Here is a 13,997-nt window from a genome sequence, read left to right as displayed (position 1 = left end):
CTTTTCATCTGCATGCCGTTTTAACCTGCAAGATGATGATATACTGCAAAGTTCCCAGCCGAAGATTGATGAAAGATTTGGCAATAAATGACCACGGGGGGGGGGTAAAACTATGAAAAGAATAAGAGGGTCATTTATTCAAGGTTTCGGTTCAAAACTCTCAATATATCTGTAGGTTGTATTGGCAGTTTTCTCCTGTGCACAAATTATAACCGACATTATGAACTATATTCATTTGCTGGCGAAATCAATTATCTTAACCGGTTTGATCTTAATTCAAGTGCAGAAAGTTTCTCTGAACAAAATAAATCAATGAAATTGTTGAAATGCGACATAAGAAACAAAGACACTGCACACTCCTCAGTGTTCTTCCCCACCATTAATAATTTCATAATTTTTAATAATTTCACTTTTGAAGCAAAAGGAATTCCCAAACTTTTACATCAACATGGGAAAATCTACTTAAGGATAGCAGTTTCAAGAGAAAATCATTTGGCTAAATTCAGTCGTACCCATATTAGATTTGGTTTTAAAGGGACAATATAGGCAGCAGCTAGGTAGGCAAGATAGAGGTCTCTCACATCTCACAGAAATGATTCGCGCTTGTACGAGGAATATATTTAGTGCTGAATCTGACATGACCCAGGACCATTACTGTGTATATTTAATAGTCACCTGAAGATGACCAAATTAGCCCCTCTGCTCCTGCCTAAAGTCCCCCTTTAACATTATCACTAAACGTTGTCTGTACAGAACCAATGCTTACAGTAATCCCTGGGCTACTTACAGCTTTGCCTAAACACTCCCCTTTAAGATATTTTGACCCAAAACAACTTGAAACTTGATCAAGTTGGTACCAGGTGAAACGAAAAAAAATAACCTACTTCTGTATCCATAAACTCCTATAATATCGACAAAACATTGGACAAATTGCGGCCAAATGGAGCTGATATCAGTATTTTTTGTTTTCAGTTTGTTTTATCTTATTAATACCAGCATTTCTGATCGTTCAAAGGCCATTAACATATTTCATCACTAAGGCACCCCAGCAGGTTCAATAAGGTGTCGTTTATACAAAAGCCCAGAAAGCTAACTCCAGAATTGTAATTCAATATTCGAAAATCAAGATTTGAAATACCAAATTATAAATTCCTAGTTTGATCACATCATCATGTCTCACCCTTCAGATCAAAGCGGACCAGTCAGGTCATGTTTTCAAAAACTGATATTAGTGATAAAAAGTTATTGTGACAAAAGGATTTTTATATATTCAAGTCGGGGGGGGGGGGGGGGGGCACTTAACCAATCTGGATAGACACATATGTGTCATGGTTTTGGCAGAGTGTGTTTATCCCTGTGATCATGTCAGACCATTGAACCTCTGTCACATGGTGTCACAGACATGACAGACTTGAGATTGTGTAAAAATTGCCACAAGTTCTAACTGCGATATTAGACAGTCTGGTCTGCTGCATTAAAGGAACCCTGTAGCGCAACGCTTATAAAAATGAGGAGTTTTGAACGGCCCAGTTAAAACCTAAGGCTGGAATAAGCTTCCGTTCATAAATATCAGCAGTTTCAAGTTCCCCTCTGCTAGTTGTTTATGTGAGCTGGACATCAGGGTAACGTTGTATAACGTTGCATAACATTACTGACTCCAGTCAATGAAGTGCAAAAGAGGTAATCACTAATTTAGTTATTTTTACTATGTTCAGCTAGTTTTAATACAGACTTAAGTCACAACTGGATCTCTTTAAGGGCTCTCTTGCAAGGCAATGCTGTCAACTAACCAACCTCAACCCAATATGGTCACCAGACTGCGATTACAAATTTAGGGAATATTAAGCCTCACGAAGGATACAGACAAAAACATGTAATAACCTTTAACTATCCATTTGAGCTCCATCACATATGGGGGAGTTTCGGTCCACATTGGCACATATCTTGATGGGTGTGATACATAATTGGGTTGTCTGTCTTTTATTTGCTTTGTGAAGTGGTTTTTGCTGTGATCTTACCACAATACTTCAAGGGTAAAATAAGTGCTCACTGTCAACAAGGTTATGAATCAACCTGTGAAAACGTGACAGTGACAAATATGAACGCTGAGAAAAATAACAAAGTCATCATAGTTGCACTTTGTGCATTCAATGTCAAAGAGATGACCTTTAAGGACAAAGGCACTGTCTGTGGTTATTGCCAAATCAGTTGTCTCTGCAGATTGTGTTAATGAGATACTTGACATCTGTGGCCAGGTTTGGGCATGATCGGGAGTTAATTGATTATTGACTATCGGGTGTGGGGCCCTCTTGAACATTTACATTCTTAGTGGAAACAGCACCTTTCAAATTTGATTTCACTTACTTACTCAGTACTTACTTACTTATAGATGTTAATATTCTACCATCTAATAAAAGTGGTGACTAAATAATGATGAAAATTCTGATATTTGACCATTTGGCAACGTTCTTGTCCAAATTTATGCGCGGAAATATGGACAACTGCTCAGTTGTATGAAGAATGCAGACACGTTGCTGTTGGATGGGTATTTGCAAGCGTCGTGTTTGATTCCCTTAACGCACCACATGAGATAAACATGATTAAGTCGTTTGCTATGATTTGTTTATAGCTTCATGAAATCTATACAATAAAAGGAGAAAGTGGTGAGGTTTGTCCGGAGTGTTCTCGAAATTGGGAGGGAAGAGGTTGTTTTTCGTAGTAGGAAGTCATCTATGGTTATATGTGGAATGTTGTTTTAATTATATGTAAACTTGGAATTGCTTGGAAGACGAATTTGACCAGGAAATCCGAGCCAAGATGTATACATCAATACATTGAATTTCGTCAGTGGTATTGGGGACTTCTAAAATTGGCATGCATTACAGGAAACAAATCCCCTCAATAACCCGTCCACAGAACGGGTACTATGCTAGTACTCAATATGAACAAATACGAATTATTCAAAATACTGCCGTCATATGTATTGTGATATTTCAAATACGTACACTTGTGATAAGATGATTTAATCTGTAAAATACTGTCATTATTTGCCTTTACTGAAATAGTTCTTATGATTGCTCAAATCAAATTGGGTCATGGGGTTGTATACATTAATGCAAATTATAAATGATAGCAAGTTGTAAAACACAGTTAAGCTGAGAATGGCATGAACAAGGTGAAGAAAGTAATGACTTCCTCCTCAAACTGACCTCGAGGAATAAAATTAGTAGCTGAATGATACACCTTTTTCAACAACATTACGAACATTAGAATTGTTTATTGTTGTCAAAGACTATATACTTCTTATAGAGACTCTGTTTTTGTTAAGCGCCTTTGAACGGCCCAATATAGGACTGATAAGGGCGCTATATAAATGTGATACATAGATAGATAGATAGATAGAACTACTGCTTGTCAAAATGAAATTCTAAATTCCCAGAAAAAAATCAATTGTTCTACTAAAAGCGCTAAATAAAAGAGCAGAGGTGTTTAGAACAAATTGAAATTGTTTCTTTTTCTGCTGAAGAGGGTCAAGAATATAAAGGGAACAATTGAACAAAGAAGTATAGAAACACTTGAAGTGGGACAAAATTACTCGGGAATGGGGGGTTAACTGCCAAATATTGCCAAAGGTTCAGTGGGATAATTTCTTGACCTGATGCTTGAGGCATTTAACTCGGAAAAACCCAGACTTAAAAAATCAGACTTGGGCAACGATTAAGCGTGTGTTTGATAGGAAAAGGAGCCCGAAATTAATGCGTGCGTTATTTGAATCCCTTGTCAGGTCAAAATTGGAATATAATTCCGTTTCTTGGGATCATATCACGAGGGAAAACTTGGTCAAGCTAGAAAGGGTTCAACGCAGAGCCACAAGGCATATGTTAGGTGGAGAACTAAGTTACAAAGAGAGGCTCTCTGTTATGTCTATGTTACCTTTGTCTTACAGGCGGGAGATGGCTGACCTCAATTTTTTGCACAATTGCTTTATCGGTAAAATCGATTTGGACACTTCAAAATATATATCTTTTAGAGAAAGGAGGGGTGACCCACTTCTTATACGTGGTGCTAGATGTAGAACGGAGACATATTGCCGGTCGTTTTTTAATCGTGTGGAGGGCACGTGGAATGCCCTGCCTATGAGTGTGCCTTTTATGAAAGCCAGCTGATGGAGCGTTTTGACCCGGACAACGCGTGCTCATGGGTTGGGCGTTGCAGGTGTCCTTTTTGCCGCTATTAAAAGAATGCTTTTACATGTTTTATTAAAATTATTATACTCTTTTAGGGGTCCCGTGAATGGGTCTTAATTGACCCTTTGGCGCTCCCTTTTGGGCACCTAGTTTTACTGTTATTTCGACCATATGTTTTATTTGTATTTTCATCACTGTTGTTTTACTATGTATATAATTTTATGTTGGTTCTCAATAAAGTTGTTGAAATTGAAATTGAAATTGAAATTGGAAAAACCCAGACCAGTTATCTATATCCCAAAGACAGGCCATAATCAATTTACAAAATGAAATTGTCCAGGGACCATGTGCTCACCTCAGGTAATGTTAGTGGGTGTATTCTGCAGTGGATATGGGGAAACAGTTTTGGTCATTACAGTCAATTTTGCAATCATAGAGGAAGTGGTGTGGTAGTGCAGCTTTTATGGAGAATTTAAAGATTTTATTGAATTTTCAAGATTGCCACCTAACGGCCATATCCACATAATGTTCATGAGATTCAGGGTTATTGTAGAGTGTACATGAACATGTCACATGGAAATTAGTTGACATCTGTTCAACAGTTAAAGAGTAATAGGACTTGGTTGAATTTTCAAGATGGCAGCCTGGAGGCCATATACTTATTATTGTTCATGAGATTCAGGGTTATTGTAGAGTGTACATGAACATGTCACATGGAAATTAACTGACATCTGTTCAACAGTTAAAGAGTAAAAGGACTTGGTTGAATTTTCAAGATGGCAGCCTGGAGGCCATATACTTATTATTGTTCATGAGATTCAGGGTTATTGTAGAGTGTACATGAACATGTCACATGGAAATTAGTTGACATCTGTTCAACAGTTAAAGAGTAATAGGACTTGGTTGAATTTTCAAGATTGCGGCCTGGAGGCCATATTTGTCATCAGATTTAACTGAAAATTGAGGATATTGTAAAGACAAGATACACAATCACCTGAAATTTGGTTGCAATCCGAAAGTGGGTTTCAGAGAAATAGGACTTTGTTTAATTTTCAAGATGGCCTCCTTGCGGCCATATTGGTTATGATATTGACTGAAATTCAAAGATGCTGTAGAGAGTACATACATATAAAATTACATGACATTTAGTTCCAATCCGATCATTTGTTTCAGAGTAAACGACATTGTTAAATTTTCAAGATGGCTGCCTGGTGGCCATATTTGATGTCCGAGCATGACAAATTTTTGGGTCACTAGATACATATCCACACATGTTTAAAACCTACTAGCTCAAATAGAAATGAAACATGCAACCAAACGGTGATTAAGCGAACTTTGATCTCTGCGACCTTGAAAAGTAGGTCAAATCGAAAACCTGTACAATATGTGACGTATCCTTGCTAGTAGTACATACAAAAATATTTCAATTCTTAGAACCCTTGCAGTATGGGATTAAGATGAACTGACATTTTGATCAGTGTTTTGGGGGGGGGGCTTAAAACTGTGAAAAGAAAAAGAGGGTCATTTATTCAAGGTTACTGTTCAAAACTCTCAATATATCTGTGGGTTGTATTGGCAGTTTTTTACTGTGCACAGGTTATAACTGACATTATGAACCATATTCATTTGCTGGCGAAATCAATTATCTTAACCGGGTTTGATTTTCACAAATTAATCAATGAAATTGTTGAAATGCGACATAAGAAACAAAGACACTGCACACTCCTCAGTGTTCTTCCCCACCATTAATAATTTCATAATATGATTGCACTTTTGAAGCAAAAGAAATTCCCAAACTTTTACATCAACATGGGAAAATCAACTTAAGGATAGCAGTTTCAAGAGAAAATCATTGGGCTAAATTCACTTGTACCCATATTAGATTTGGCTTTAAAGGGACAATATAGGCAGCAGCTAGGTAGGCAAGATAAAGTTACATTAAGTCGCCAATAGAGGTCTCTCATATCTCACAGAAATGATTCGCGCTTGTACGAGGAATACATTTAGTGCTGAATCTGACATGACGGCCCTCACTGTGTATATAAGTCACCTGAAAATGACCAAATTACCCCCTCGGCTCCTGCCTATCGTCCCCCTTTAACGTTATCACTAAACGTTGTCTGTACAGTACCTGGGCTACTTACAGCTTTGCCTAAACACGCCCTTTAAGATATTTTGACCCAAAACAACAACTTGAAACTTGATCAAGTTGGTACCAGGTGACACGAAAAAAACAACCTACTTCTGGTATCGCATGAATTCCTATAATATCGATAAAAAATTGGACCAATTTTTTGTTTTCAATTTGTTTTATCTTATATCTGCATTTATGATCGTGCAAAGGCCAGTGACATATTTCCAGACTTAGGTACCCCAGCAGGTTCAATAAGGTGTCGTTTATACTAAAGCCCAGAAAGCATACTCCAGATTTGTAGTTCGAGATTCAAAATCAAGATTTGAAATAACAAACTTCAAAATTCCTGGTTTGATCACATCATCATGTCTTACCCTTCAGATCAATGCGGACCAGTCAGATCATGTTTCGAAAAACTGATAAAAAATTATTGTGACAAAAGGTTATTTTCATATATTCAAGTCTAGTCTGAAACACTTGAAGTGGGGAAAAATTACTCAAAGAAGTATAGAAACACTTGAAGTGGGACAGAATTACTCGGTAATGGGGGGTTAACTGCCAAATATTGCCAAAGGTTCAGTGGGATAATTTCTTGACCTAATGCTTGAGGCATTTAACTCGGAAAAACCCAGACCGGTTATCTATATCCCAAAGACAGGCCATAATCAATTTACAAAATGAAATTGTCCAGGGACCATGTGCTCACCTCAGGTAATGTTAGTGGGTGTATTCTGCAGTGGATATGGGGAAACAGTTTTGGTCATTAAAGTCAATTTTGCAATCATAGAGGAAGTGGTGTGGTAGTGCAGCTTTTATGGAGAATTTAAAAATTTTATCGAATTTTCAAGATTGCCACCTAACGGCCATATCCACATATTGTTCATGAGATTCAGGGTTATTGTAGAGTGTACATGAACATGTCACATGGAAATTAGTTGACATCTGTTCAACAGTTAAAGAGTAATAGGACTTGGATGAATTTTCAAGATGGCAGCCTGGAGGCCATATTTGTCTTCAGATTTAACTGAAAATTGAGGATATTGTAAAGAGAACTAAGATACACATTCACCTGAAATTTGGTTGCAATCCGAATATGAGTTTTAGAGAAATAGGACTTTGTTTAATTTTGAAGATGGCCTCCTGGTGGCCATATTGGTTATCATATTGACTGAAATTCAGGGATGCTGTAGAGAGTACATACATATAAAATTACATGAAATTTGGTTCCAATCAGATCATTAGTTTCAGAGTAGAAGGACATTGTTTACTTTTCAAGATGGCTGCCTGGTGGCCATATTTGATGTCGAGACAAGACCACTAATGAATATTCATAGGTTGGAGGGTCGAGGCCTATTAATTAGACGAGTGCATGTTTTTAACTCTCAAGTACATATTTGGAGAGGCATTGAAAAAATATTTGTTGTGGCAAGTCTACAGATATAAAGAAATTATTTGATGAAAAAATTAATTTCGAATTTTGCTAATTTGGTAATAGGGGGCGTGTTTTGAGATTTTTCTGCCAGTTGGCTGAAAAGAGTGGAAATATCAATGTCGGTCTAATTTGTCGATTATCAAAAAATTTCCGTGGTCAACTACCAGTTTATTTTTCACCATTTACTTGCCCCACTGTCCTGAATATCATATAAAAATTTCAAATTCACAACCATATACGCAGTATTTGATGCGTCGCGGTCAAACATTGACAATTTAACTGCTGAAAGGCTTAAAAAATCAATTGTGGTCTTGTCTCTGTCCGAGCATGACAAATTTTAGATGGTAGATTTACAAATATACATATTGCGATTTGTGATCTGGTATATTTTATTATACAAAATGAAAAATATACCTGGTAAAGTATTTACTCAACTGGTCCTTTAAAAATGGAAAGTAATCTGTGAGATATCAGTGAATTTTGATTTTGACAAAGCACTTTATAACTTGATTTTAAGAACTATTGGGCTCATTGGTTGATGGGTAATTTTTTAAACTGGTTCTTTCGAAATGGAAAAATATCCCTAGTATATAAGTACATTATTTATTTTGAGAAAGCATTCAACTCGATTGGTGGGGAATTTTTCCAATTAGTCGTTTAGAAATGGAAAACAAATCTGTGAGATGTCTGTAATCATTTATTTTGAGAAACTATTTGGCTTGGTTGATTGGTAATTTTTGCAACTGGTCCTTTAGAAATGGCAAAATATCCCCAGTATGTAGTACAATTTTTATTTTGAGAAGGCATTTTACTTGATCGGTGGGGAATTTTTGCAACTCAGCCCATAGAAATTAAGAAATATCCAAGAGATATTAGTTGATATTGATTTTGGAAGAGTATCTAACTGAATTGGTTGGGAATTTTTGCAACTGGTCCTTTAGAAATGGCAAAAAATCATTGAGATATTTGTAAACTTTGACTATGACAAAGCAGTTAACTTAATTTTGAGACCTATTTGGCTTGGTTGATTGGTAATTTCTGCAACTTGTCCTTTAGAAGAGGAAAAATATCCCTAGTTTATCAGTACAATTTTTATTTTGAGGAAGCATTTAACTCGATTGGTTGGGAATTTTTCCAATCGATCCTTTAGAAATGGTAAGAAATCAGTGATATTGATTTTGAGAAACTATTTGGCTCGTTTGGTTGGTTATTTGTGCAACTTGTCCTTGAAAAAAGGGACATTTGTTTTTCCTTGAGAAAAGTGATTAAAACGTTTTATTAGGCGTCGGTGGTGGTGTGTAGCGAGAGATGCACGACACCCTGGCTGATGGAATTTTGGGGGGGGGGGGCTACAAACCCTAGTGCAAGGGCCGGGGTCATGTGCTTAGCATCGTGGTCACAACAGTTGAGCATCAATCTTGTGATCCGGCGGCGGTCCCGTCTTCGATACCTGGCCGGAGCCATTTTGTAACTCTCAACTGACCTGAAAAGTCCTTGTGTGCGCTAGATTGTGGCTGCCCTTGGTTCTCCAGAAAGGTCTTTGGACAGGCTAGATGATAATGTGTGCGATTTTAGAGCAGTTTCATACAGTAAACAGTACAGTGACAAGCAATATATAAAACTCTCTATCAAAAACTCACTATTCTCATGTCTTGGTGTTGAGCAGTTTTTTCAGTCCAATGCCTGTTGAAGTACGATCCATGAGGTCTTTACGAGTGAGTACGTGCGAGGGTCCTCATGGGAACTGCATAGATGACCTGGCAGGGTTGAGCTCGACTCGGCTCAAACTTACTGAAAAATGAAGAAAAAAATTATTTATTGAGTATCATAGAACCTAAGAAAACTGTAGAACTTAAATATTTTCACAGCATTAATATTTGGCGAATGGAGCATGATATTGATAGAAATAAATAGGCTGCAGTGTTTCAAGTAGGGGATGCAGCTGAAACTGCTGACTGGTCCCTGTGACTGCTGGAATCCCTAGTGATGGTACACTAGTGAAAGGGCCCGGGTCATGTGCTTACCTCCTCTCTTCTTGTGGTGTTGAGCAGATTTTCAGTCCTGCAGTGCCTGTTGATTCAGAGCCACGATGTCTTCACGAGTATTAAGTGAGCGTGAGGGTCCTCTCAAGGAGTGTTAGCCTAAGTGTGGATGATCTGCCGGGTTGAGAAAAAAATTGTGTATTGAGTTGCGTGATGAATAATGATGGAACCTTAGACAACTGTAGACCTTAAATATTTTCACGGCATTAATTTTTGGCGAATGGAGCATGATAGAAATAACTAGGCTGCAGAGTTGCAAGTAGGGGATACAGCTGAAACTGCTGACTGGTTATTGTGACTGCTGGAATCCCTAGTGATGGTACACTAGTGAAAGGGCCCGGGTCATGTGCTTACCTCCTCTCTTCTTGTGGTGTTGAGCAGATTTTCAGTCCTGCAGTGCCTGTTGATTCAGAGCCATGAGGTCTTTATGAGTAAGTGTGCGTTAGGGTCCTCTCAAGGAATGTTAGCCTAAGTGTGGATGATCTGGCAGATTGAGAAAAAATTGTGTATTGAGTTGCGTGATGAATAATAATGAAACCTCACACAACTGTAGAACTTAAATATTTTCACAGCATTAATTTTTGGCGAATGGAGCATGATAGAATACCCAGGCTCAGCAACACAAGAGTGGCAAATTTTGGATGCAGCTTAAAGTGATGACTGGTCCCTGTGACTGCTGGAATCCCTAGTGGTGGTACACTAGTGCAAGGCCCCGGGTCATGTGCTTACCTCCTCTCTTCTTATGGTGTTGAGCAGATTTTCAGTCCTGCAGTGCCTGTTGATTCAGAGCCACGAGGTCTTAATGAGTAAGTGTGCGTGAGGGTCCTCTCAAGGAGTGTTAGCCTGAGTGTGGATGATCTGGCGGGTTGAGAAAAAAATTGTGTATTGAGTTGCGTGATGAATAATAATGGAACCTTAGACAACTGTAGAACTTAAATATTTCCACAGCATTGCTTTTTGGCGAATGGAGAATGATAGAATACCTTGGCTCAGCAACACAAGAGCGGCAAATTCTGGATGCAGCTTAAAGTGATGACTGGTCCCTGTGACTGCTGGAATCCCTAGCGGTGGTACACTAGTGCAAGGCCCCGGGTCATGTGCTTACCTCCTCTCTTCTTGTGGTGTTGAGCAGATTTTCAGTCCTGCAGTGCCTGTTGATTCAGAGCCATGAGGTCTTTATGAGTGAGTGTGCGTGAGGGTCCTCTCAAGGAATGTTAGCCTAAATGTCGATGATCTGGCAGGTTGAGCACGACTGAACTCAAACTTGCTGAAAAATAAAGAAAAATTTCATAAACATACACAATGTAAACCATGATCAAAACCTCTTAAGTTTAAGATTATGGCCGTCAAGGACATGACCCATTCCACGACAAGCTAAAAGTCTTTGAATTTCAAGATGGCCACTATGAATAGTTCCAAAATTTCCAAATTATCTACTTACTTTAGACTAGGTGACTCCAAAAAGTAGCTGTTGGCAAGGAAAGTTCCGAATATTCTTTAATTTTCAAGTTGTTCGCTGTAATAGACATACTGATTGTAATTGGGAATATCGTTGAGATCTTCCAGTGGCTGCCTCTCCCAAAGTGCCCCTGACAACATGACACATGCCCTATATAGCCAAGCCATTAAAAAAATCGATATTTTATCAGATTCAACCAAGTTCATGTTTGGATATGCTTGATATGTCATCAGCCCAAATTAGGCATAACTGTGAAGATTTATCTATCCAGGTGTATGAAAGTTTTTGACTTGTTAGCTCTGGTTTATAAGGAAACTTACTCTCACAAGCGTTCTGCTTTCACTGAACCTCTGGTCACACGATCTTCTCGGGAAGTTGTTTTCCTCTCTAGAAGGCATTGAATTTTCTTGAAAAGTCCTGGCCTGTATCCCCCTTAAAGTGGAGAAAAGATTGTCCAAAGAAATCAAGGAAGAAGTCATTTGAAGGAGAAGCTTATTTGCTGTTCTACATGGTTTAAGTGGTCTCTTAACACCTATAGAAATAGTGACATTGCTCAGGAAAGTCATCTAGTCATTTTTCAAAAAAAAACCTTTTCCACTTTTCCCTTTTTCTCCCTTTCCCCAAATCAACAAGGTATCAGAGAACAATCTGTTTAAACTTTACACAAGTTTAATCTGGTGAACACAATGGCCCATGGTCATTTCATCTGTTCATGGTTTGTTTTGTGTTGCAGGTTTGGTGCAGCATTGCGACCAAGGAGACCTACCATTTACAGTTAGTCAGTGATGCACACACACCAGCTCAGTATAGGTAAGTCAGGCCCAGTTATTCTCTCAGGCACAGTTAGTCAGTCCAGCACTGTTAGTAAGTTATGCACAGTTGGCAAGCAGCAACAGTTAGTCAGTCAGGCTTTATAGTGAGTCAGCCAGGTTTAGGTAGTCAGTCAGGCACAGTTAGTCAGTCTGGCATCATTAGTCAGTCATGCTCAGTTAGTCAATCAGGCTCAGATTAAAGCATGATTAGTCAGTCAGGCTTAGTGAGTCAGTCAGGTTTAGATAGTCAGTCAGCCAGTCCGGAAAAGTAATAGTCAGTCATGCTCAGTTAGTCAGTCAGGCACAGTTAGTCAGTCTGCCACAGTTAAGCAGTCTAGCACAGTTAGCATGGTTGGTCAGTCAGGCACACCAAGCCAGTTAGGCTCATTTATCAGTCAGGCAAAGTCAGTTGGTCAGGCACTCCAAGCCAGTCAGGCGCAGTAAGTCAGTCAGGCACTCCAAGCCAGTCAGGCGCAGTAAGTCAGTCTGGCACTCCAAGCCAGTCAGGCGCAGTAAGTCAGTCTGGCACACCAAACCAGTCAGGCACTCCAAGCCAGTCAGGCGCAGTAAGTCAGTCAGGCACTCCAAGCCAGTCAAGTGCAGTAAGTCAGTCTGGCACACCAAACCAATCAGGCACTCCAAGCCAGTCAGGCGCAGTAAGTCAGTCTGGCACAACAAGTCAGTCAGGCACACCAAGCCAGTTAGGCCCATTTATCAGTCAGGCAAAGTCAGTCGGCCAGGCACACCAAGCCAGTCAGGTGTAGTAAGTCAGTCAGGCACTCCAAGCCAGTCAGGTGCAGTAAGTCAGTCAGGCACACCAAGCCAGTCAGGCACACCAAGCCAGTCAGGCACAATAAATCAGTAAATCTTATCAATATCCCTAATTTTCAGTCAAATCCCATGACAAATATGGCCGCCAGGCCGCCATCTTGGATATCCTATTACTCCTTAACTGTTGAACAGATGTCAACCAATTTCCATGTAACATGTACATTCTTCAATAGCCCTGAAATTCAGTCAACTTTATAACAAAAATGCTATACTTAGATGGTACCGGTAGTTTTCTTTTGTGCCATTGAGCCGAGAAGAATAATATTATTCAATAGATTCAAAACTGGTGAAACTAGCCTGAAACTGTTCCCCCCAAATCCACTGCAAATGACATGCATAACATTACTCGAGGTGAGCACATGGTCCCTGGACCATTTCATTTGTTTTTGGCAATGTGTCTGCTGGCATATGATAAGTAATGGTTGAAAACCTAATCCGACAACACCTTTTTCCTTGGAAAAAATCTAACATACTTTCGTTTTTTTCAGGGTGATTGGTTCGCTCTCCAATTCTAAAGAATTCGCACAACACTATAGCTGTCCGTCAGGCACCCCCATGAATCCTGTGAAAAAATGTGAGGTGTGGTGAGGTGGCGAGATACACTTGTATTCTACTTACGGTAAAGATGTAAAAAGGGGAAAGTGGAAAGAGGGAAGAGGGAAGTTGAAAATGGAAAAATATTGATATCTGAGGAAAGGCCAGGTGGTGATTTTCAGCAACGGGTAGCAGATGATCAATGATCGATTTTAAAACAAGCCTGACAAGTCAGCCTCTTGTAGCTACTTTTACTGCCAGTACCTTGGGTACAAAGCTTGAAACTGCATTGTAGGCATTAGGGTTTTAAGAGTCGAGGGGGATCAATGAAGGTTTATCTACCTGGGGGGGGGGGGGGGGGCAAGGACTCTTGTGGTTTGGCTCCCGCTGTTCAACCACTTCTTAGATGTTTCTTGGTTGTCATTGGGAACGACGTAATGCCATGTATTCCGCCATACATAATGACGTCATTAGAAATTTGGGTCCGTAGTACATGCCTCATGACACTTAGGATTGAAATATTGGTTCATAGTTGTGAAGTTAAAACTTCATCTCCTTTGCGGAGC

The 13,997-nt window shown here is 39.2% G+C and overlaps 1 protein-coding gene across 9 annotated transcripts in view; it reads left to right on the top strand.

Moving 5' to 3' along the window:
* LOC135497152 (endothelin-converting enzyme homolog) overlaps positions 1-13,750 on the top strand; it is a 90,934-nt gene extending 77,184 nt beyond the window's left edge. For all 9 annotated transcript variants that reach the window (XM_064786896.1, XM_064786894.1, XM_064786893.1 and 6 more), the window contains 2 exons: positions 11,988-12,064; positions 13,386-13,750. In XM_064786896.1, the coding sequence (XP_064642966.1) occupies positions 11,988-12,064; positions 13,386-13,485 (177 nt within the window). In that variant the 3' untranslated portion in view covers positions 13,486-13,750. The remainder of the gene's footprint in view (positions 1-11,987; positions 12,065-13,385) is intronic.
* The last annotated feature ends 247 nt before the right edge of the window (positions 13,751-13,997 follow it).

Source organism: Lineus longissimus, chromosome 12, assembly GCF_910592395.1.
Source record: "Lineus longissimus chromosome 12, tnLinLong1.2, whole genome shotgun sequence".
Classification (NCBI taxonomy): Eukaryota; Metazoa; Nemertea; class Pilidiophora; order Heteronemertea; family Lineidae; genus Lineus; species Lineus longissimus.
The sequence above is the reverse complement of the archived record's forward strand: the minus strand, read 5'-3'. Positions and strand labels throughout refer to the sequence as shown.